The 24,205-nt window shown below is 41.6% G+C and overlaps 1 protein-coding gene across 2 annotated transcripts in view; it reads right to left on the bottom strand.

Annotated features, from left to right (window-relative positions):
- The window catches only part of appa (amyloid beta (A4) precursor protein a), a 35,382-nt gene that overhangs the window by 1,524 nt on the left and 9,653 nt on the right, over positions 1-24,205 (bottom strand). The window contains exons 2-16 of one of the 2 annotated variants that reach the window (XM_020622647.1): positions 16,611-16,778; positions 14,970-15,099; positions 14,608-14,720; positions 14,329-14,519; positions 13,706-14,031; positions 12,856-13,023; positions 10,407-10,540; positions 9,366-9,440; positions 9,119-9,277; positions 8,728-8,856; positions 8,426-8,525; positions 5,834-6,046; positions 5,636-5,689; positions 4,667-4,758; positions 122-268 (exon numbers count right to left, since the gene is read on the bottom strand). In XM_020622647.1, coding sequence (XP_020478303.1) covers positions 122-268; positions 4,667-4,758; positions 5,636-5,689; positions 5,834-6,046; positions 8,426-8,525; positions 8,728-8,856; positions 9,119-9,277; positions 9,366-9,440; positions 10,407-10,540; positions 12,856-13,023; positions 13,706-14,031; positions 14,329-14,519; positions 14,608-14,720; positions 14,970-15,099; positions 16,611-16,778 — 2,199 coding nt within the window. The remainder of the gene's footprint in view (positions 1-121; positions 269-4,666; positions 4,759-5,635; positions 5,690-5,833; positions 6,047-8,425; positions 8,526-8,727; positions 8,857-9,118; positions 9,278-9,365; positions 9,441-10,406; positions 10,541-12,855; positions 13,024-13,705; positions 14,032-14,328; positions 14,520-14,607; positions 14,721-14,969; positions 15,100-16,610; positions 16,779-24,205) is intronic. The other variant, XM_020622648.1, reaches the window with a different exon arrangement.

A 24,205-nucleotide genomic window follows, 5' to 3' on the forward strand; every position in this document is an offset into this window, starting at 1 on the left:
TACACCAGTGCAAGTGTTACACTGAAGACCAGGTGGAACCCTCACACACCTGAGCGACTGCTATATAGTACAGCTTGTCTACACAACACACACACACACACAGAGGTCAGCTGTCTCTCACCTCAATAACTCCATGGTGGATAGATGTATACTGCTTCTTCCGCAGCATCACCAAGGTGATGACTATGACGGTTGCTATGACAACGCCTCCAACCATGAGGCCAATGATGGCACCCTTGTTGGAGCCAACATCCTCTGCAAAGAAGACCTATGGGAGCAGAAGGGCAGACGATGGTCAGGTAATCTGCTTGTCACATGTCAACAACCAGTGGCAGATTTAAAAACTGATCACTTTAATGAGAGTAAAGTGCTGTCATTTATGCTAAATATACCATGCACAGCTCTTTTTCTCTCAGTAGGTATCATGGAAATGACTATTCATTATGTTTTTGTGACACTTTTGTGGGTGTAGTTATACTTTTCAGCACAGCAGGCAGAGAGCCAATAATTTCTGGTAGCTGCTACTTCCTAAAACTCATTTGCTTGGTTTCCTTCCACCCAAGTTGTTTTGCGCAATTACATTTAGTTTCATTATAGAGTCCGATTTAGCTTGAAAATAACGGCTATACTGCTGGAGAGCAAAGACGCAAAACTTAACACAGACATACAGAGCGTCTTATTTTTGATTGGATAATTTTCCGGTGGAGACACTCAATTCTTCCAGGTGATTTAGAGAGAGAGAGAGAGGGGGAAAAAAAGAGCATAAGAAAGCAGTGATGCATGACTCAGCTCCAATGCAATATTAACACACAATTTAGAGAAATTCTCAAAACCAAATGAAGATTTCATCTTCTCTGTGAGGGATCATGATGCTCTGTGGAGGGAGAAAAATAATCTTCTGAAGGGACAGGGTTCCCATGAGTCCTGGAAAACCTGGAATTTGTAAAGCCAGTTTTCCAGTCATGGAAATTGAGATAAATTGTACAATGTCTTGGAAAAACACTTCGCCATCCTAGAAAGTTATTTTCACATTTTTCTTTTGCTGAGAGCAAACTGCCAGATCTCAGCCTGAGCTGGTAGCTGACATTAGGGCAATGTGTGAGATAAAAACAGAATGGCAAGGGTCGAAGTTTATGGCCTGTTTTTAGTAATATTTTTGTATGCTCTGAATACCTTCAGCCATTGGCTTTTAAATGCACCATGTCACATCAGGTTGGTGAAGACTGCATGAATAAAATAAACTGGATGGCTAAAATCACATTCGAATGTAGCCAAACAATCAATGATGTAAAAGAGACGGTGAAGAAAAAGATGAGAAAAACTGCAGGACGTAAAGCTCACACATTTATTGTAGGATACTAACAGTCATACACTGAGGGACTAAACATCTGCGTGTGTGTGTGTGTGGTGGGGGGGGGGGGGGGGGCGCCGGTTGTCAATCAGTCAATCATCAATCACCTAAGAACTAGTTATACAGATCAAGTATCACCATAGATTACTATACAGTATTGTTCAAAATAATAGCAGTACAATGTGACTAACCAGAATAATCCAAGTTTTTAGTATATTTTTTATTGCTACATGGCAAACAAGTTACCAGTAGGTGCAGTAGATTCTCAGAAAGCAAACAAGACCCAGCATTCATGATATGCACGCTCTTAAGGCTGTGCAATTGGGCAATTAGTTGAAAGGGGTGTGTTCAAAAAAATAGCAGTGTGGCATTCAATCAGTGAGGTCATCAATTTTGTGAAATAACAGGTGTGAATCAGGTGGCCCCTATTTAAGGATGAAGCCAGCACTTGTTGAACATGCATTTGAAAGCCTGAGGAAAATGGGTCGTTCAAGACATTGTTCAGAAGAACAGCGTACTTTGATTAAAAAGTTGATTGGAGAGGGGAAAACCTATAAAGAGGTGCAAAAAATTATAGGCTGTTCAGCTAAAATGATCTCCAATGCCTTAAAATGGAGAGCAAAACCAGAGAGACGTGGAAGAAAACGGAAGACAACCATCAAAATGGATCGAAGAATAACCAGAATGGCAAAGGCCCAGCCAATGATCAGCTCCAGGATGATCAAAGACAGTCTGGAGTTACCTGTAAGTACTGTGACAGTTAGAAGACGTCTGTGTGAAGCTAATCTATTTTCAAGAATCCCCCGCAAAGTCCCTCTGTTAAAAAAAAGGCACGTGCAGAAGAGGTTACAATTTGCCAAAGAACACATCAACTGGCCTAAAGAGAAATGGAGGAACATTTTGTGGACTGATGAGAGTAAAATTGTTCTTTTTGGGTCCAAGGGCCACAGACAGTTTGTGAGATGACCCCCAAACTCTGAATTCAAGCCACAGTACACAGTGAAGACAGTGAAGCATGGTGGTGCAAGCATCATGATATGGGCATGTTTCTCCTACTATGGTGTTGGGCCTATTTATCGCATACCAGGGATCATGGATCAGTTTGCATATGTCAAAATACTTGAAGAGGTCATGTTGCCTTATGCTGAAGAGGACATGCCCTTGAAATGGTTGTTTCAACAAGACAATGACCCCAAACACACTAGTAAACGAGCAAAGTCTTGGTTCCAAACCAACAAAATTAATGTTATGGAGTGGCCAGCCCAATCCCCGGACCTTAATCCAATCGAGAACTTGTGGGGTGATATCAAAAATGCTGTTTCTGAAGCAAAACCAAGAAATGTAAATGAATTGTGGAATGTTGTTAAAGAATCATGGAGTGTAATAACAGCTGAAAGGTGCCACAAGTTGGTTGACTCCATGCCACACAGATGTGAAGCAGTTATAAAAAACTGTGGTCATACAACTAAATATTAGTTTAGTGATTCACAGGATTGCTAAATCCTAGAAACAAAAACGTTTGTACAAAATAGTTTTGTGTTTGTACAGTCAACGGCAGACACTGCTATTTTTTTGAACACACCCCTTTCAACTAATTGCCCAATTGCACAGCCTTAAGAGCGTGCATATCATGAATGCTGGGTCTTGTTTGCTTTCTGAGAATCTACTGCACCTACTGGTAACTTGTTTGCCATGTAGCAATAAAAAATATACTAAAAACCTGTATTATTCTGGTTAGTCACATTGTACTGCTATTATTTTGAACAATACTGTATATGATCTAAGGAAACTTCCACACAGAGGAACCTGTTAGTCTAGCACATGATCCCCATTTGCCTTACATCACTGAAAATGTCCTGGAAAATTATTTCCTGGAAAGACTGGGAACGACGATTGAACGAGTCTGTGCATTATCAGTGGGGCTGTAAGAGCGATCGAGGTCTCCTTTATTACGGCCAAAACTGTCAACTTCGGCAGACTCACTGTTGCTGCACCTGCTTTGTTAAGAAAAAGTGTAGTCTAAAGATGCAGGAACTACAGTTTCAGGGGTGAGAGACAACATGTGTTCTTCCTTTGTTGGAGCAACTGTATCTTATACAAGATGTATCAAATGGCCAAATTATCTTCTATCAAGATCAGCATCATTAAGTACAAGTAAAACAGCTCTGCTCCCACTGAGTCTGTGTGCTTGTCTATCTCTGAACACCACCATTTGGCAACTCTTAACTGTTATGGAAATCAAAGAGGCTGTCAAGTTATCTTTTATGTGGTTTATTAAGCAAATCAGACAATACACACACTCAGTGCAAAGAGTCAGTGATTGACAAAAAAATGGATTTGATGGAATATACAGTGTTACAACTATATGATGATGTATGTTCACCAAAAACTGGCCTCAATACTGTCCCACTGATTGAAACGCTTACTACAGAGTTGACCAGGGACGAGTGGTGACTGGTACAATTAGGTTAGTCTTATCATGCTACAAGGGAGGGATGCTTTTGGAATTTAAGGAGATCCTTCACTGCAGACATGTCAGAGAAGAAGATTCTCTCCAATCTGGACAAAACACTCAAAGTTTTTCTAACCTCTTGGACTTTAAGAATCAATGTGAAAGCACAGAATCCTTGGCTGCTCAATTGTTACGAGGTCAGTGATAGTGTTAATTATGATTAATAATTCCACAGTATGCTTATTGAGGCCACGCTGAGTATCAAATTAAGAAGTCAAGTGAAGGACGCAGCCTCACACACTGTTGATTGTGAATGCAAGAAATGTGATATGTAATAAAATGGATTTTTTTTTCCTTAGGTGAAAAGGATAAGGTACATGGATTTAGATTTGAGGATGGACTGAGGTTTTTGTGCTGTATGAAGAGATTTATGAATAACGCAAAACTGGGTTGGAGTTTTATTATGTTTAGCACAATAGCACGTGGCTGACCAGCTACTGACAGATATACACAACACAAATTTAACTGATCAGAGAACTGTGGGTTTTAGAGAAGAGCAGGCAAGCGTGACACATGCATTATCACGGTTGTCTCCATGGACATCTGTCTCCATGGTGACAACCTTGGGAGTTTACCAGGAGGGCAAAGTGAAAACATGGACCTGACTGTGTGCATGTCTATGGGTACTTGTGGGATAGAGGAGACAAGAGGGTGAGCTTGCAGCTATCAAGTGTCAGTAAGTGCATTTGTGTATTTCTCTATCTAGTCTGCATATTTACACAAATCAATGAATTTCATGTGAGTCTGCATACCGACGCTGTTTGTGAAAGGGAAGTTGTTTTTATGTGTGTGTGCTTGTTTACCAGTTTCTGGTGGTGAACTTCATATTCAGTGCTCTGCCTGTCCTCTGTCTCCATCCGCAGCTCAGGAATAGCATCCATCTTCATTCCAGTCACTGGCAAGGGAAGCAAAAGTATTATCTATTATGGATGGTGACACACACACAGACACACACACCAAACCCAGCACATATAGGACAGCTTATACAGTATGCATAGATCCTGCAGCTGCATCACAAATCTAACAACCACAGCAGGTGACTTAATGGAGGTCAGGTGGAGTAGACTGTGTGCAAATCACGGCTGTGAAAAGGACACGTCCTATCTCGACTTCAAGTCTCTACTTGAAAACGATCTTTTGATGCCTCTTGTATCTTGTGATGGATGTTTTAGCCTGGAGGCTACCTTAAAGCAACCACACTGTAAAAGTTAACATGCAGCTATAGCCATGATCTAAAATAGGTTACAATAGACTACCTCTACATGCTGTATATGTTCCCAAGACAATAGTTGTTAGAAAACCATTTCATAATGAATTACTGGCAAATAAGCATTGAAAATGAACTACATACTGTATATTGGTATCACTAATGACCTTTACATGTATAACTAATGACAAAGTTTTGGGTTGTTAGGTTGCGGAGAAATCCCTCTTGATCATAAGTTAGGAATAGTCAAGTCATACAATAAATGTTATTAGCCAAGTAATAAAAAGGAAATCAGCCATATGTTAATAAAGTCATCAATAAATGCTGATTTTTCTATTTATTAGAAGCCATAAGGAAACTCTTAAGGGTACCAACATTTTCCTGTACTTTCATAATGTAATCAGCAGTTTATAACTACTATACTATATTGTGTGGTTCACAAATGACCACCAAACCAAAGCAACAGGGCTTCCAGGGTGTGACAAGGTCATCATCTGATTTTCTACATACATAAAAGTCCTTCAAGTCACAATACTGGCATAACTATTTGAACATTAGTGCTGACCTGGCCGAGTTGGGATGCCTCTGTCAAGATTGGGGCGAGAGTCCACTGGCTCAACTAGAGGGAAGAGAGACAACTTATTCTCATGTCATTTTGTAGCATAGAGAAAAAGATGCCAAAACTCAAAAAGGATAAGCAATAGCTTTTATGTCACACAGCCCTAAAACACAAACTTCTGTTATACCCATTTGTTTTAAGTACCCTGGTTCTCAGTGTTGGGCTGGTTGAAGCTCTCAGGGTGGATGAAGCCAACTCCTCCCAGGCCAACTGTGTCTTCATGGGGCAAAAGGTCGGTCTGGCCATCTCCCATCTCCTGGTCGGGCATCAGAGCGTCATTGCCATAGCTCACCCTCACGTCTGTCTGCAGGTTGGCCAGTTGCTGGGCCATCTCCGCTTGCTCCCTCTGCAGAAGCTCTGGATGGACAAAATGAAGAAGCAGGAAAAAAGATAAGACGTCAGCAAAAAGAGGAATGGAGGAGAATTTCACTTTATTTATTCAAACATTATCAAACAAAAAAAAAACTGGCCAAGTGAAATTTTAAAATTGTGAATGTGTTTCTATTTCTCCTTAGAGAAAACACCCCACACAATGACTCACAGAAGTGTTTCTCTATCAGAGAGACAGTCTGCAAGAAATGTTGCTCAGCTCAGTTTTTTTAATAGACTTGGTGCCATGCACGAATGGTGCCGTTTCTTCTGTGTAATGTGTTCCTTTGTGTGTTTTGTCGGGCAGCACAGACTGTGACAGTCTCCGAGACAGAGACACAGATGGTAGTGTGACGCATGCAACTCCAATAAACCCAAACCCATGTGAAAACGCAGAGGCAGGCCGGTGGGGGGGGGGGCGATAGGATTTGCAAACACTTTCATTTAACTATTTAACTCCAAACAGAATAATCGGTCCAAATGGCTCTACTGGTCTTATCAACAAAAATACTTTTTGTAAGGCTGGTATTTGGAGCATTCATTCTTTGTTACATGTGGCACAGTTAGGACAGTGGGTCTTCCCCATCTCTCACTCATGCCAGGGCCAGTAGGCACACAGTGAGCATGATAGACATCTAAAAATCATATTCACAAAATGGTCTTGAACTGATGAAGCCAACAGAACCACATCATCCGCAAAAAGCAGAGATGAGATTCTGCGGCCACCAAAACAGACACCTTCCGTTCCCTGGCTGCACCTAGAAATTCTGTCCATAAAAATAATGAACGGAATTGGTGACAAAGGGCAGCCTTGGCTGAGTCCATCATGCACTGGAAACAGGTCTGACTTACTGCCAGCAATGCAAACCAGCTCCTACTCCGGTCATACAGGGAACAGACAGCCCGTAACAATGAGCCCCGCACCCCATAATCCCGAAGTACCTCGCACAGGATGCCACGAGGGACACAGTAGAATGCCTTCTCCAGATCCACAAAACACATGTAGACTGGTTGGGCAAACTCCCATGAAACCTCCAACACCCTAGTGAGGGTATAAAGCTGGTCCAGTGTTCCACGGCCAGGGTGAAAACTGCACTGTTCCTCCTGAATTTGAGGTTCAACTATTGGCCAGAGTCTCCTCTCCAGTACCCTGGCATAGACTTTCCCAGGGAGGCTAAGAAGTGTGACCCCCCGCTATAGTTGGAACACACTCTCCAGTCCCCCTTCTTAAAAAGGGGGACCACCACCCCGGTCTGCCAGTCCAGAGACACAGTCCCCGAACTCCAAGCAATGCTGCAGAGGCCTGTTAGCCAAGACAGCCCCACAACATTCATAGACTTGAGAAACTCGGGGTGGATCTCATCCACCCCTGGAGCCTTGCCACCGAGGAGTTCCTTAACTACCTTGGCAACTTCACCCAGGGTAATGGACAAGTCCCCTCCTGAGTCCCCAGCCCTGGCTTCCTTTACGGAAGGCGTGTCGGGGGGGATTGAGGAGATCTTCAAAGTACTCCTTTCACCGGCCAATGACATCCTCAGTTAAGGTCAGCAGCACACTACCTCCACTGTAAACAGTGTTGGCAGAACACTGCTTCCCCCTCCTGATCCGCCGGACAGTTCTCCAGAATCTCTTTGAAGCCAACAGAGTTTAAGTATCTTGGGGTCTTGTTCACAAGTGATGGAAAAGTGGAGCAGCAGGTTGACAGATGGATCGGTGTGGCGTTCGCAGTAAAGCGGCAGAAATGAGTTTCCTCTGGAGAGTGGCTGGGCACACCCTTAGGGATAGGGTGCGGATCTCAGTCACCCTTGAGGAGCTCAGAGTAGAGCCGCTGCCCTTGCACATTGAGGTGGCTCAGGCACCTGTGTAGGATGCCCCCTGGACGCCTCCCTGGGGAGGTATTCCAGGCATGTCCCTTCGGGAAAAGGCCTCGGGGCAGACCCAGGACACAGAGAGACTATGTCTCCTGGCTGGCCTGGGAACACCTTGGGGTTCCTCCTGAGGAGCTAGAGGAGGTGTTTGGGGAGAGGGAAGTTTGGGAGGCTCTGCTCAGAATACTGCCCCCGTGACCCGGTCTCGGATAAAGTGGACGAAGATAGATGGATGGATGGATGGATATTCACAAAATGTCATGTCATTCTGCAACTTTTTGACTTCCTTGTCTCTCTCACCTAAAACCCCTCTTAGTGTGTTCCAGTTTCTAGGCTATGTTATGGTAGCTTGAATATGGTAAAAGTTCAGAATTCTTACTTTTAATTTCTACAGTGAAGTGGATTCTATTTTTGTGCTCATTTTAAGTAACCAGCTATTACAAGATAAATATTCAGGGCAAAAATTTGTGTCTTTAAGTGTTAAAAAGGATATACTCACCAACTTGGTCCTGAATGTCTTCAGCCACGCCAGGCACCTTGTAGAGAAGCCCCAGAGACTGGTTCATACGCTCCTCAATGACACGCAGGTGGGTCAGCACCTGTTGTGCGTGCACACACGCAAGAAAGGAAACAACAGAAAAGTGACTGGCTGGCCATATGTAGTTCAGGATCCTGACTGATGTTTGCATACAGTAAATACTGCTTTGTATCACAGTAAAAGAGCAAAATTCATTTTGAATACTACACCAAATAGCATATACACAGTGAAAAGAGTTCTGAGAATTATATATCCAATGCTACCTGAGGTCGAATCTGTGCGGCCTTCTTGGGATCCACCATGCGGACATGTTCGAAGTGTTTAAGGGTATGTTGTCTGTCCTTCTGCTCAGCACGCACATACTTCTTCAAAAGGCTGAAGACGTGGCGAGGCTACGAAAGACAGGGAGGGAACAGGGCAGAGGGTTAAGGGCAGTGGAAAGACAAGTGTGATGTATTTATACACACTTTTGTGAAGCTATAATTTGTTAAACATGACCTTGTGTATCTATTAATATTCAATGTATGCATTTAGCCTTTAGATAATATTTTAGATAACCATTTCTTCAGTGTATAAACACAGTGACAAAAAGTAAAGGACTAACAAATCAGAGCTCAGACGGGGAACTTATTCATATTCTGTGTAATGGCATACCCTGGGTGGTTCCTGCTGCAGGGCAGTCAGGTAGCTCTCCAGAGCCAGGCGGCGGCGGTCGTTGAGAAGAGCCTCCACTCGGGCCATGTGGGTCTCCACCAGCTGTTGGCGCTCACTGGCCACTTCCTGCTCCAGTGCCTCCACCTTCTCCTGGAAACGCTACATGGATAACGACATATTGAGCAATGAGAGGACAACAAAAACCTGGCCTGCCTTTATATACGTGTCCAGTTTATGCATGGTGTACCTGGACGACAGCCTTCTTGTCAGCACGTGGAAGATTCTGGGCTTCTCTTTCAGCCTCTTCCCACTCTCTCATCACCTGAGTATAAGGAAAGGATAGAAAAACATTAATTATACTTGTCAGTCTATTTAATCTTTTCACCTTCTATCAAGTGAAACATCTCAATGCTCTTTGTGGTACGGACCTTTTCACAGACATCTAAGAAAATGCATATAACATTTTGTATAACATGTGGGCTGCAGAGGGGAAAGAAGCTTCTTCCGGACTGAGAAAATAATCGTTTCAAATTTAGAACACTGATAACAAGTGGGTTACATTTAGTTTCCCTTCCCTTTTTAGTCAGTTTTATCATCTTGGGAAAGGCGATTGTACATCCCCCTTTGTTTAATCCCCTCTGACTCACTGGGGAAACTTTTTAATTTCAACTCAGGCCTTTACCAGGCATGACCTAAAGGTAAAGTCAACTGTATGTTAGTGTTCTTGTCTGGCACTTTGATAACTGGCATTGCTGCGGACCATCTGGCACTCCGGGGGAGAGTGAATCAGTTGATTAAAGAATCCAACCAGACAGCACACAGCACACAGCTCAGCTCAGTTTCCCCATATTGCCATAAAAAAAAAATTCATATATCAAGATGATGATCCAGATCACAACCAAAATGTAATGGATTGGGCCAAACCTTACATCTCCAAAAAAAAAAAATAAAATAAAAATAAAAATTCATTCCCAACTTCTGAGTTTGAGTGAACAAACCAACAAATGGCAGTACTGGTGGAGGTCATTAAAATAGAACTGAATTTGGTCTGCCATTTGTTTTACCACACCCCTTTTCTCTCCATTTTCTACTCGTAGAAATACCTTTGTCCTCTCCCTGCTACAAAAAAGAATTCCCCTCTCTGATCTCAGTGCATAGCAACCATTACTCATTGAAATGGATTTGATGGGGGGGGGGAAAAAAAAAAAAAAAAAAAAAAAAAACTAATACTGAAATCACAACATCCTCCCTCCTTATTTATTCCAATGTTGCTCCTTCTCATCACTACCTGTGATGTCTTCTCACGGTGCCTGGCCTCCAGGCTCTTCCTGGCCTTCTGGAAGTGGGCATGTTCATATTCGTCAGCAGGCGTCTCTAGGTAGTGATCCACAGCATCAGGAGAGCTGGGTGCGGCTGTGGGTACTGCATGGAATGAAAGCAAAGAGAAAGAGAAGAGGCAGGGAGGTGAAAGTAATTATGGTTAACCATCTTATAATTGCACACTTTTATTTGGTTGATCTGGATGTGTTACCTCAGTACACAAACAAAACACAGTCCAGTCCATATAGGTTAACAGGGTTAGTGTGAGACCAAGAGGAAAAAGAAAACAAGATAGTTGCTGTAGCTGGAAGCCAGCACCCCCCAAAAGCAAACAAGTGAATGGCGCAGATGACCTGAGGTCCTTTGTAGAACAGGGACAAAACCTCCACTCATTTATATAACTGCATTCAGAGCATCTCACTGGAATTTAGCCTGGGGGCTCAGAGGCACAGACTGAATTGTGGCTGACATACCAGTCAGAAATATAAGTGGATTATATTATTTCAATGAATGAAACCTGAAGGTAATCAGTGGAAAGTTGATTAACTTTCACAAGTGTTATATCAAGAGTTACTGATGGTGCATGTGTGAATTTGTGTGTGTTTGCATACAAGAAGGCTGCATGTCATGTGAATCGTTTGTGTCTGATGAGGACACATGACTGCACAGGAAACAAAAACAACTGATTTTATTCAGTTGACCTGAGCCGAGTGGTTTGTTAGCCTCTGAGCCTCAAAGTTATTTAATGGATCAGTTCACTAAAATTACCAAAAAACGTGTATGGTGTAACATTTTTCTCACTTACTTCTAATGGTAACATGTACTTGGTGTTGTAGTATTTATTTTGGTTTGGAGATCTCTGTATCTGGGATTTCTACTTCTTTTATAGTCAAAACAGGATTCATTTTTGAATTCTTGACTTTCCAATTCTTTTTTGTTACTGCTGTAGTGTTTGCACACTGTACTTTTTTCAGAAATGAAAGTATTACATTTGGCCTTAGATTTTCTGCTTCCTTAGAAATTTCCCATTTCTTATCTAGTTACCCATTTGCTACCGAGGTGACTGTTTACTTGGCACCACTTTATATGAATGTCTCTGTGTACGTGTGGTGGTGGGGATTTAAAATTATAAATCAAAATATAGGGAGATAGAGATACCATGCCTGCATTTTGCTGCAGGGTAGACCATGCTCGTGACTGAGACATAGGCATATGGAGCAAGGTCACTGAATCTTACACAGTGCTGAAATCAGCATCAGCACCACATACTTAAACTGCCATCCGGTCCACATATATAACCCACAGTCCTCATCCGCGTGCACACTATATTTAAAATCCAATCAGTTCAGTCTATGACTGAATGGTCACGTCTAGCTCTACAGAGAGAGGTGAGAAAGAGCCACTTTTTAAAGTTTCAGTTATTAGAAATTCCTCTGGACAAACTTATTAACAAGATGTGAAAATTCATCAAAGAATTCTCCTAATTTTCAGTGTTGTCACTGATTCATCATCACAATATAAAATAGAAGGCACTGTACTGTGTGCTTTAAAAGTATGTAATGAGTTTTTTTCCTACCGCTGCCTAGGAAATGCTTCACATTATCGGAACAGGGCTACCTGATGTCTGATTTAAGTGAGCTGAATGAATTAACCACAACACATTTCTTCACTGACAAAGATGGAAAAATGTAAGTGAGCCTGCAGTGTGTCAGGGTCATCAAGTATAATGTGCAGCGAAGCAAATATTACTGCTAAATAATTCCTGCTAGGATGATCTTACAGCTCACACTCATGCTAAAGTAAAATACAAGATGATGCCCATGAAACAGACCATACATAGTCTATATGGCAACAACACTGTAGCCATAGTGATGCGAAGAAAAAAAAAAAGTGAATATGTCCTACAGTCTCTAAAGCAAACTGTCCATGAAAATCCCACATGTTGAACTGTTCTTACTGGAGCGTGCAGATTCTGCAACTGTGTTTCACTTTCAGCAGAAATAAATACATTCAGTCTAATATATGGAAATACCAAACCCAGGAGTCTCAGAGAAAATCAAGTCTTCAAGCAAAGAGAAAAGGTGCTTCTTTTTGTAGTTACCGATTGAACATAGCTATGTGATCAGGAGGTGGGTTCAAGAATCCACAAAGGATTATGGGAAAGGCAATGTCTGTTGTTGAGGCTTGACAGACCCATGTTAGCCAGAAATAGAGCTGACGGATAGGGAAAGTCTACAAGCGCAACACACCAAGAAAGAAACTTCGGAGCAGCTGTTAATATCTAGTGGACAGTTTGGAACAGCAAGTAAAATTCAGGAGTTAGAGACAAACTGGAGATGAAACCACCTGGCATTCAAACACTGGTCTGAGTGCCAGGTGGTTTCTGGCGGAGGTTAGATGCTGTCGGCAGGACTTACTGATGCTGCTGCAGACAGACATGCAGTACTCTTCTGAATCAAAATTATTCCTGTTGCCACCGCAGCCACCGTAGATAAACTGAACACAGTGGCCCTCCTGTCGGTCAAAGTACCAGCGAGGGAGCATGGCCCGGCACGGACCAGTCTCTGCACTGGCCCAGCACACATCTTGGAGGACATACACACATACACACTTGTCATCATGAACAATGAAATATGCTGCCACAAAGGTTAAGTCCACTATATACCATTTAAGCGCATCATCTTTTGATCAAGGTCATTGTAAAGATCTCACGTGTTCACCTGTAAAATATATATAGCACTACCTAAATTCAAAGACATAAAACAGAAGTAAAATACTTCATATTACATAACAAGGGTTACATGGGTATGTAAAGAAAGCCAGGTTTAAGCATTATTAACACTGCTTGGAATTTAACACCAATTTACCACCAAAATGAAGAAACAAATCGGGAACAACCAATTCTTATTGTAATGGAACGTGGCTAATGAAAACTGTGACATGACAAATGAGCACAATAAGAAAAATGACAGCAGGAAATTAATTGGTGAGGAACATGAAATTCATTTGTGTTTAGCAAAGCATACAAAATAGGGAGAAAACACTTTTTGTATGTTGTACTACTAAAGTTGTTCCAAATTAATCTAAATGAGGAAAACATGTCATCTGATTAATGTATTTAAGACGTTAACATTAGTTTTAAATTTATGGAACATTCAAGGTTTTTAAAGGGCTTTCACATATTGTTAATGAAACCATACAAAAACACACCCACACCCACACACACTAAAACTAAAAACAAATGCCCACATCAGAAATATTCCTCACCCCTCACAACTTCTTCGACAGACTCAGTAGTTGTGGTGGTGGTGGTCGTCATGGCAACATTGGCAGTAGGCTCATCTGCATCATCGCTGTCATCAAGGGTGTCGACAACATCTCCCTCCTCCTCCTCCTCCTCCTCCTCCTCCTCTTCCTCTGCCACCTCCTCATCCTCCTCTCCATCTCCATCCCGGTCATTGTCCAGCATATCCTCCTCCTCATCATCGTCATCTTCCTCAGCCACCTCCTCCTCCTGCTCGTCCTCGTTCCCCTCGACAACAGATGGCTGGGTTTCCTCTTGCTGCTCCGCTGGCTCTAGCTCTCGCACCATACTGGGAGAGGAGGTGGAGGGGTGGAGAGAAAAAGGCCGACACGGAGGGAAAGGAAGACAGATGAAGGTGACAGGAGTAAAGAGACATATGGAGGCAACAAGAGCAATTGGGGGAAGAATAGGGGATGAATGAGAAGGGTGGAAGGACAGAGACTTTAAATTATAACCAACCTTGCCTTTCAAGGAGAGAAATTTTTACCCTGTAGCAAAGCTGAAAATCAAAGTGGCAATATCTATGAATGTCTAATAACCGATGTATTACTCTTCTGCTGCCTTGCCCTCATTAATCAGTGTGTACCTGTTGTCAGAGTAGTCAGGCTCCGCTCCACCCCACCAGACATCAGAATCATCAGCATCTTGCTCGGCACTATCAGTGTCACGCTCTGCCTCAGCGGGACAGCAAACAAACTCAACTCCTCGGAAGCGGTCGATTCCGCATGGCAATAGCATCCCGTAGTCATGGAGATTCATGGTGCGGTCTCCACAGGACTACAAGGTGAAAAAAAAGACACAAAGAGAATACATCAGTACACATCCCTGTTTATCATTAAAGTAGTATGAATGTGTGTGGACTTACTTCCTTGGCTACAGTGTGCCAGTGCAGGTGGCTCTCACACTGATCCATGCGCTCCTGATGGAGGAACTTGCACTTGTCAGGAACGAGTAGGGCATCACTCACAAACTCTCCCACTGCAGCAAAAACAACATCCATATTTAAAATTCATACACAACAGGTAGCTTCTACACAGCTTTCTGAGGCAACACTGATAATACAATAAAGCATAGCTGACTCAAACTCATTGCTTAGTATGGTAACTCGCAGTTATCAGAGAAAGCTTTTATCTTTGTCTCTCCTCCTTGTAACTCCTTAACACTACTTTCTAGAAATGTTTTCAAATAAGGCCTGAAAACCAGTGTCGTGAAAACCAGTGTCCTCACCCAGGCAGCGGTAGGGTACTACGATGTGCATGTGACTATGACACTGTTTATGTCCTTTCTTGCACCAGTTCTGGATGCTGACTGGTTGGTTGGCCTCCACCACGTTGGTAATTTGGAGCTCTGGGTACACCTACACACACAGCATCATAGATTAGAATGAGGTTCTAGCACATGAACAGTGGTGACTTCTATCTATCAGTTATAGTTCTAGCTGAAACCTTTTAGTGCCTGCTCAACTATGGCCATCTTTGATCTCTCAACCCTCTTGAGAGACTTTTTTCATTTAAGGAGCCCTGTTTTCAAAAGTTTCTGATCTTTACATTACTGCAGTGCTCACTGGTGCTGGTTCTGCTTGGCTGTGTTTACCACTTCATGCCCCTCAGTCAGCCTCTGCATGAAATTCAGTGTGTCATCCCTCTCCAAATACCCATTGCCTTATTCTTTTTCATGACACCTTCTCTTCTATTTTCTCTCCCTCTGTGCCTCTACCAATGCAGAACAAAAAAAAATAATAATTCCATAACCTTCTTGGTCTCGCCTTTGCCAAGTCAGCTTTTCCACTCAGCACTGAGTAGAAAATTTCTTAAATTCACCAACAGACTTCTTGGTTATCACTGGATTTGATAGCAGAGTTGATAATGGTAACAAGAGCGTCATTTGAGCCTGTCGTACAGTATGTGCTTTTCAGAGAACTCTCATTATGTACTCTCTCTTCTTATCAGACAACTCCCTCTTATCATACACTGATAGTCTACACTGCGAGAATATCCCCAGATGAAATGGCATGGTTTTGTGGTTGGAAAAGACTGGAAAAAACAAACAAAAGAAAAACAAACAAAAGAAAAACAAACTATTTCTGTCACCGCATCAGTGATAGGTAGATATCAACAGCCATGTGTCTTGCAGAAAGGTGTTGCCGTTTGGTTTGCTTAGCTTCACAGTGTGCAATTATAGGCTAACCCAAGCTAGTCACATGGAATAAAGCAGCTTGTTGACTGAGCACAGTTTTGACAAAATGTAATAAAAACTAGTCTGCTTGTGGACTCTGTAACCCACTTAGGACATACTTTTCTGTGCTCTTATAGTCTAATACCACCTCCTAACACTCATACTTCTTTGTGCTTTGGTGTAATTTCCAGTAGCTGGGTCAGATTGTTTAAAAAAAAAACAACTATTTTTCCGTGGTGTGAATTACTCCCTGGTGTTCTCCATAATACTGCTACCTGCTCAATCATGGTAATTAGTTGTGAGAAACTGTCAGCTCAATTACTATGATGTAAATGATCAAACATAAAAAAATATGGCCAAATGAAAGCTATGGTAAATCATGACCAAAACTGGTTTGGAAGGAAATGACATCTCTTACCACTGCTGCTACAAATACAATCCCTGAAATTTCAACTTCAGAATATTCCTATTATTATTACTATGAAATTAAATATCTATATCCTCCCCCTCCTCTTCTACACTCTCCAGGCTGATATGTCTGTGAAACGTATTCTCAGGCTACAATGCATACATTTAAGTTTCATATCATCTATAAAGATTAATACGATCAAGTAATAACCAGACCTAATTGAATCTGCTGAGAAAATAAGCAGGTGTATGTATAAAACATATGATGAACAGCTTCTGTTTTACCTCCTGGCAGTACTGCAGGATGCCCTCCTTGGTGCCAATGCAGCTCTTGGTCCCCGAAGGGTCTGGCTCCCACTTGCCGGTCTGTACGTTAATGTGCATGTTGAGTTTAGTGCAAAACATGGCCACCTGGGGCTCTGCCAACAGACCCATAGAAACATCTGTAGGCACCTAAGGGTGGGGGGGAGACAGACAAAAGAGGGAGAAAGAGAGAGAGATTTAATGAGATATACCACTCATGTTAAACTTGAGTGCTTGTGCTGGAAAATACAAGATGGATGCAATTAAATTTTATTACATAGATAGAGGGAAGCCAGAATAGGGAAGGAGATTAGTATGTTAGATGAAACGCAAGATGAGGCGAGCTGGTTTAACATGAGAAGAATGGGAGATAAGTGGGAAGAGAGGAGGGAAAGAAGATGAAGAAAACCAAAGATGAGGCATGAGATAAAATAAAGGTAATTTTCCTCCACAAAATTCACCAATATTTTGGACTTGATTTTTATAATCAAACTCTTAACCATAGAACTTTTACAATCATATGGAATGCCTTTGTTCATATTTGCTTTTGGGTGTTTTCAAATGTACAAAAGATCATGTTGAAAATCAGAGGGAAAAAAAGTGATGGACATCAAACAATCAATAGCTTTAGAGGAATAAATTACTTCAAATAAAAGGCCTGGGGCAATCCAATACACTCTTTTTATTCTATGACGTTCATGTACAAGTGCGCGCGTGCGCACACGCATACACACACACACACACACACACACACACACACACACCTGACTGCCCTGTGCAGCACCATTTATGGGAAAAGTGCATATCTGTGCTCATGCATGCCAGGTTTTTCCAGGACAGTACAGCATTTATATAACCTTGTGATTTGTTTTTGGTTCATTTCTCTGTTATTGCAGCACACACTGAGCAAAATAGCAGATTGGCTGGAAGCAAGGCGTGTGTGCGTGAGCAAATATGTGTGACTGAAACTACCCCTTTGGCATGAGTGTACTCATTTCTGTGTCAGTGTACACACACCTGTGTGTTGTGTCTCTGCCTGCATCAGAAGGTTTTGTGAGGTTCCCCCTAGGAGAGGAGCTGCAGACAAACCACTGAATATCTGTATTGTACTGGCAAATAAGCTAGAACAAAATGGGAGGGAATATGGGGGCAAAAAGGAGACAGAGGGGGGAAGAGAGGGCCTGTTGCCTTTGTTTGCTCCCTAATCTTGTTAATGGTTTTGAAGGCACTGGCAGGCAAACAAATGTTGTTTTGTAAGATGGATAGCAAAGTTTCCCTCCACACTTGATTCTCTCCAGGCAGCCAGGGGCATAAAGACCTCTTCCAATAGGGGGGGGGGGGCATCGATTTAGATTAAATTTGAAGCTGAAAACTAAAATCTTTGGATTGATTTAGCAGCCTAGTATCTGGTGCATCAGCCAAAAGAAGGACTTTAATACCTTTCACCATATTCCATTTATATACAGTGACTTTAGAAGCACTTGGCAGAGAACAAACAAACAAAAAAAGCTTCTCTGGAGCTGTTAGTTCCTTTTCTATTTACACCTGACTGCACCTAGAAGCCACACGAAGCAGAAGAAAAGACTTGCTAGGTACACAAACATTCTGTGAAAGCCAATAAAATCAACACCACATGCAACCCAGTGCCACTGTGCACCAGAAAGCAGACATCTGTGAGACTTGTAATGATTGGTTTGCAGCTGTGAAAGGGACACACATTAATTCATATATTCTTTTTAAGTGTGAGATTAAAAATAGGCTTTTGAAAAAGGACACTTGGAAATAAAAGCTGCTGAAATTAAAGAACTTATGATGAAATGAAGCAAGATGAAATATTTCAGAGTATTGAGCTTTAATGGATGGTTTCATAATTTCATGGCTATATTACATTTAAAAAAATGTGTGAACTCTTTTAGTTTGTGTGACAAGTTGACATAGTGACAAAGTTCCTGAACTGGAGTCACACTGCTAGACGTGTGAATTCTGTGACGTCAAACTGCCAAATGATAAATCACCGTCAGCATACAACAGGTTTATTGGAACTATATCAAGGTTTAAGATACACAGATCCAGAGCCTGCACTCACATTTATTTTGAAATGCAATTAGATCTAATAATGGTTCTGATTTTGTCATATTCTCATAAGATATTTATTTTTCAGCAAAAACAGTCTATGCTCCAGGGTAGACAATATTTAAAAAAAAAAAACAAATATGTAGACTATGATCATTCAATTATATCCACTTAAAATATACTGTAAGTGTGTAATGAAGCCTTCTACCTTATGGGTGTGTGTGTGCTACACACACATAAAGTATGCTGTCAAATCCCCTCTTGCCCCAGTCCTCCTCAGCTCCAACACATGGCAGCTTAACATGGATGGTCATCAGTCTTGACACAGAGCCATCTGCACCACATGGGGTTATTGAGGGGTCTGTTGCTCAATCCCCATACTACCATTTGTGAGTGAGCAGAGCTAATGGGCAGATTAAATCCCATCCTACTTATTAATAGCGAAACCCAAAGCAAACTTAGAGCTGAAAGTTTTCAATTAATCTTTAAAAAATCGTTTGCATGTGTGCTATCTTTTAATTAACTCGCTTTCTGGGTGCCGCTTTCATTTTGACCTTATCTACCCACTCTATGGCCCACTACTGTCGGCTATTCAGAGAAATAAACCACCTTCCATGCTGGTGGGGGCATAGGTAGGCAAATATGTGCCAAGTGCTCACTGACATTCAGATTCTTTGTATTATCCTCTTTTGCCTGGCAAATCATATTCTCGCCAATCGCTCTCTCCTCCTTTCTGCTATCTCTCCAGCGCTCTGTCTTCTGCTGATGGAAGAGGGGGGTGGGGGAGGAGGCAGCTAAGCCTTCCCTGCAAACTTATAAATCAGAGTCCCAGGATGATGGTGGAGGCAGGAGTGAGAGGAGAAAGTGAGTGGAAGAACAATAACCACAATGGCGAAAGACAGGGAGAGATTGGAAAACAGATGAATTGGACAATAAGCCTTTGGGGCTCGAGCAGAAGGTCAAACGCTCTGTAAAGCAGACAGGATGTGAGGAGGGAAGATCAGAGACACAGAGGGAGGCTGTCGCAAATCAGGGAAGGCTTCACAGAGTTTAAAAATAGGAAATTCTTGTCAGAAAGAGGTAGTCTTCTACAGCAGTTCAATGCTAGTTACATTTTGAAAGTTACTCCTGGCAGACTTTAATGGCACCGATTATACTGTGTACGAAAAAATAATCACTGCACTTCTATTCTGCATTTCAAACAACCGGAGAAGCATGAAACCACATACAATTAGCATTTTGCAAATTGTCCCCGAAAAGAAAACAGTAAAAACAAAAGGGTTGGGTTGTTGTCGTTTCCCCCTCTGCCCCTATGCTCTGGAGCTAGACTCTACAATGAGCCAGCCACAGATGGACGTAAAGAAAGGCCAACTCACAAATGGTGAAACACATCAGCGACAGAGTGTCAAACAAATGTCTATTTTAGAAAGAGTTCTCTTCTCTCTCTCTCTCTCTCTCTCTCTGTCTGTCTGTCTTTATCCTCTCTCAGCTCTGTTTCGTGATCCAGCCAGTCATCCTGCAGGGAGGGGAGGAGGAACAGTAATCTGAGCACTAAGGATTAGGACTGCAGCCTGGTCAGGAGAAATAACCCCCTTTGGTCTCAATCTGGCATGACAGCCATCACCGTAACAACAGGGAGTAAAGCCAGGGGAAAGGAGGCTGATGCTGAATGAGCCGGATCCTGAGAAAACAGTTCATTTAAAGTCAGTCCAAAACCCAGCACTGATCCATCAAAAATGTTTCCCAGCTTTCTGCTGCTTTTATTAATTATACAGGTTGATGAAAGGCATCTGTAGTTGGAAAAAAATCAGAGCAACAGACAAAAACTTTGCAGTCAAGGAGGTTAGCAAAGCCATAACAGAATTGCAGCAGGGTAAAAATAATGACTTGCAGAAAACAGGTAGTGTAGTGTCCAAAATCAAGAATACAAACTTAAGATACTGGGACTCCTGAGCCATATGGGGCAATAGAATTATGTCAAAGTTGTTAAGCTTGGCATGCAATGTTGGTTTATAAATCATAAAAGGCCTTTGACATCCCTGTAATAATAAGGATGAACTTTGGTTTTTTTTATGGGCCTCTCCTGGGGTAATACAAACAGAAAATCCAAACAGGCAAAAAAAAAACAACAGAAAATCCAAACAGGCAAACCAACAATCTAATAATGCAATGCAACAAGTTTGTAATGATGTGATTAAAATGAGATTATTTGCTACTGCAATTTGACAAAGTGGTTTGCTAGACCAAGGCGGTTTATAATGAGAATATGAAGATGATTGCAGCAGTGTGCATGAACCATCCACACGTGCATTTGTGATACATTGTAATTCAAACCACAGTTCCCACCTAAGCCAGGTGACTAGTTTCCACGGCTGGAAAGCATGGCCCAAAATTACATCTAGTCACATGTAAGACGCATGCTCTTTGCTTCATCATGTGTCTGTCATTTGCTCTGCCTTAAAGAATCAATCTGACAACTTATTTTTCTATTTTTTAGGTACACTATGTTTTGTCTTAACGTTCAAATAAACTGAGCTAAATTAGCCCATCAATTGATTCAGAAGAAAATTAATCCAATGAATGATTAGAGTCATGTTTAAGCAAAAACAGAAAAACATTCCTAAATCACACCTTCTCACCTGTAAAGATTATGACAGCAACCTCATATCCAAACAATTTTATTAACCCTGCTGAATATTTTCTAACATTTTACAGGCCAAATTATTAAATCAGCTCAGAGAAAAATAAAGATTAATAAAGAATTATGATAATCATAAATTCCAGCCACATCAAACTTTGTTGTAGCAAAATTACTAACCCTCAAAAAATATTAATAAATTATATGAGCTGCAACAAAAAATGACCCTTTACAAACGTGTGACCCTAATGACTATTTATGTTTGAAAGAAAACACACAATAGATGCAACTGCTTTCAGAAAAAGTAATCTCTTCGATCTGTGTGACTGCTAGCCTTATACTATCAACAACAATTTAACTATTCTTCCCATTTATGTAAACTGTCTAACCATTCCCTTATGAAAGTGCTATGGGACTTTAATGTACTGAAATATGCAGGCGAGGCCGCTTATACTGTAGCTGATGCTTTCCCAGATTTGAACATCAGCACTAAAAGGCAGAAAAAGGTTTATTACTCATTACAAATAAATGGGGGTCATCACGTGCATGCAAATTACAAATAAATCTATTCCTCACAAACACACACACACACACACACACACACACACACAGACACATCCTGTATCGTCACACAGAGGCCAAGAAACAGCTTAATATATTCTGGTGCACCAAAAGCACACACACACACACACACACACACACACACACACACACAATCTTTGAAGTGTCCCTGTGGGCGCTGGTCCTGTGGTGCTATTAATTGTACAGTCTTATCTAAGTGGCCCAGGCCTGCCATGGGGAGGTGGTGAAGGTGGTGGGGAGGAGGGAGGAGACTGTCTTAAATCAGCCCTCACCCCAGAGGGGAGACTCCCCAGGGAGCAAGATGTGTCACAGAAGCTCCACACACACACACACACACACAGAGAGAGAGAGAGACAGAGTTTGACACAAATCTTTTACAGACATCTTTGGCTACATCCAAGCTAGTAGCCAACAAAACAAGCCTTCATTGTCCTGGGTGGAACATATTGTACCACCCACCCACACACAACATCAAATGGTAGAGGTAGAAGGTTAACAATAGCTGAGCTGCATTAACTACTATGTAGAAGAAAAGGAAAAGACATCCTGCAAGTGACAGTGTACCACAACACAAATGAGTTAAGTATTTGTCAGTGGGATAACATGTTATATGTTAAAACAGACCTGTATTGCTTTGCTTGGAGTTATTAATCAATCAGTTGTGGTAGAATTCAGCAGAAGCCCAACTGTTTGTGGGTTGTCTACAAGACGCATCACTGTGGAAATTTGTTTGCCTAGCTTGGGAGCATATGTGAATTAGGAAAGCCTGGTGAAGTGAGAGAGATGTTCAGCACTCTTGCACACAGCAATGGTTGTAGACAAAGGAAGTGCGTGCATGCACACGCTGTATAATCACCTTTGCAATTGTACAAAAGCCTCAGATCATCTTTGACTGGATTTGGTGTGCAAAACTGTTCCACTCTGGTGTGTAATTCTATCTGCAGCTGATGTCTGAGAAGCAGATCTAGAGGGTATTGTGTTTCACTGATTACAGAACAGCCAGACCTTCTTCCCTTTCCCTTACACACCCTGCAGGCCAGAAACAAAACCAGACAGAACGCCTTCATTAAGACAATAAATAAATACTGGGTCAGGACAGAAACTCTGCCCCTAATATGTGACAGAATAATTTAAGAATGGGTGTAGGGTAAAACTAACTGACTGGCTCACAATGACACGCCCAAGGGGTGGCCAGAAGGTGCGCAATTTCAGTTCAAGGTTTGGATAAAAAAAAAAAAATAATAAAAAAAAAAAAAAAAAGAAAAACAGTGCTGCTGGGCATAAATGAAACCTTGGTTATCAGCTACTAATTAATATTTATGTTTAAGCAGCCCACACACCTGATTTTATTGTTGACAATGCATTCAAATTGGAATCGATAATTAATGGCTCTTTGGCTGATCTCATGTGAATATCATAATCCGATTATGTTTACATGAAATCAGCCAAAGAATTAAACACTATGCAACTTATTTTACACTATAATGTAGTATCTTCACCTTTCTATTAACTAGTGTAGCCTGAAATTCCTTTTTAATGTGCCACCCCCCCAAGATTGGCACTTGTCCCCCCCCCAGAAAAATATTTTCTGCAGGCACCACTGCTAGCTCATCCTCTGGGTAAAATTAGGGGAATTTAGTTATTGTGAAGCCTGTGAACCCAAAACGTAAGATATCATGTTGATTCAGCCGTTTCTTAAATCAACAAGTCAGTTTGAGATAAATGTTGATATCTTGACTTATTTGGGCTGTAAAGGTCAAACTGACACTATGAAATGTTTCCACCAAAAAAAAAAAATAAAAAAACATTTCAAGCTGTAAAAATGCTGATAATTGTCATTACTTTTAAGAAAATTACCATCTTGTGCATGCCTTGCCATTCTTTTCTTATTCAAAGTTCATCCCAGCAGTCCTCATCTTCAAAAGATTTCATTGAGTCTGTGAGGAGAATTTGTTTGTTTGAAGAATTAACTTCATTCATATTCAATGCACTTAAGCTGTGTCTCAGGGGGTTCCTCTGGAATTAGCATCTCAGATGAATCTGTTTAAAATCTGATTAGAAGTCTAAGAAAACAGTCCTAACTTCTCACCACTTAATTTGTCTAGATGTGATAGAAAGACTGTTGGCTTCCTTAGTTAAAATCACCATGGATACAGAGTCTGGGCTCAACCCGAGGGGATCAGCCTGTTATAACAACCCTCAGTCATCACTGTGGCAACACCATTATCCAAGTCATCTGAGAGCAGGAATTTCATCACCAGGTTAGTTTGCTTTCATAGAGAAG

This window comes from Monopterus albus, unplaced genomic scaffold (assembly GCF_001952655.1).
Source record: "Monopterus albus unplaced genomic scaffold, M_albus_1.0 scaffold285.1, whole genome shotgun sequence".
NCBI lineage: Eukaryota > Metazoa > Chordata > Actinopteri > Synbranchiformes > Synbranchidae > Monopterus > Monopterus albus.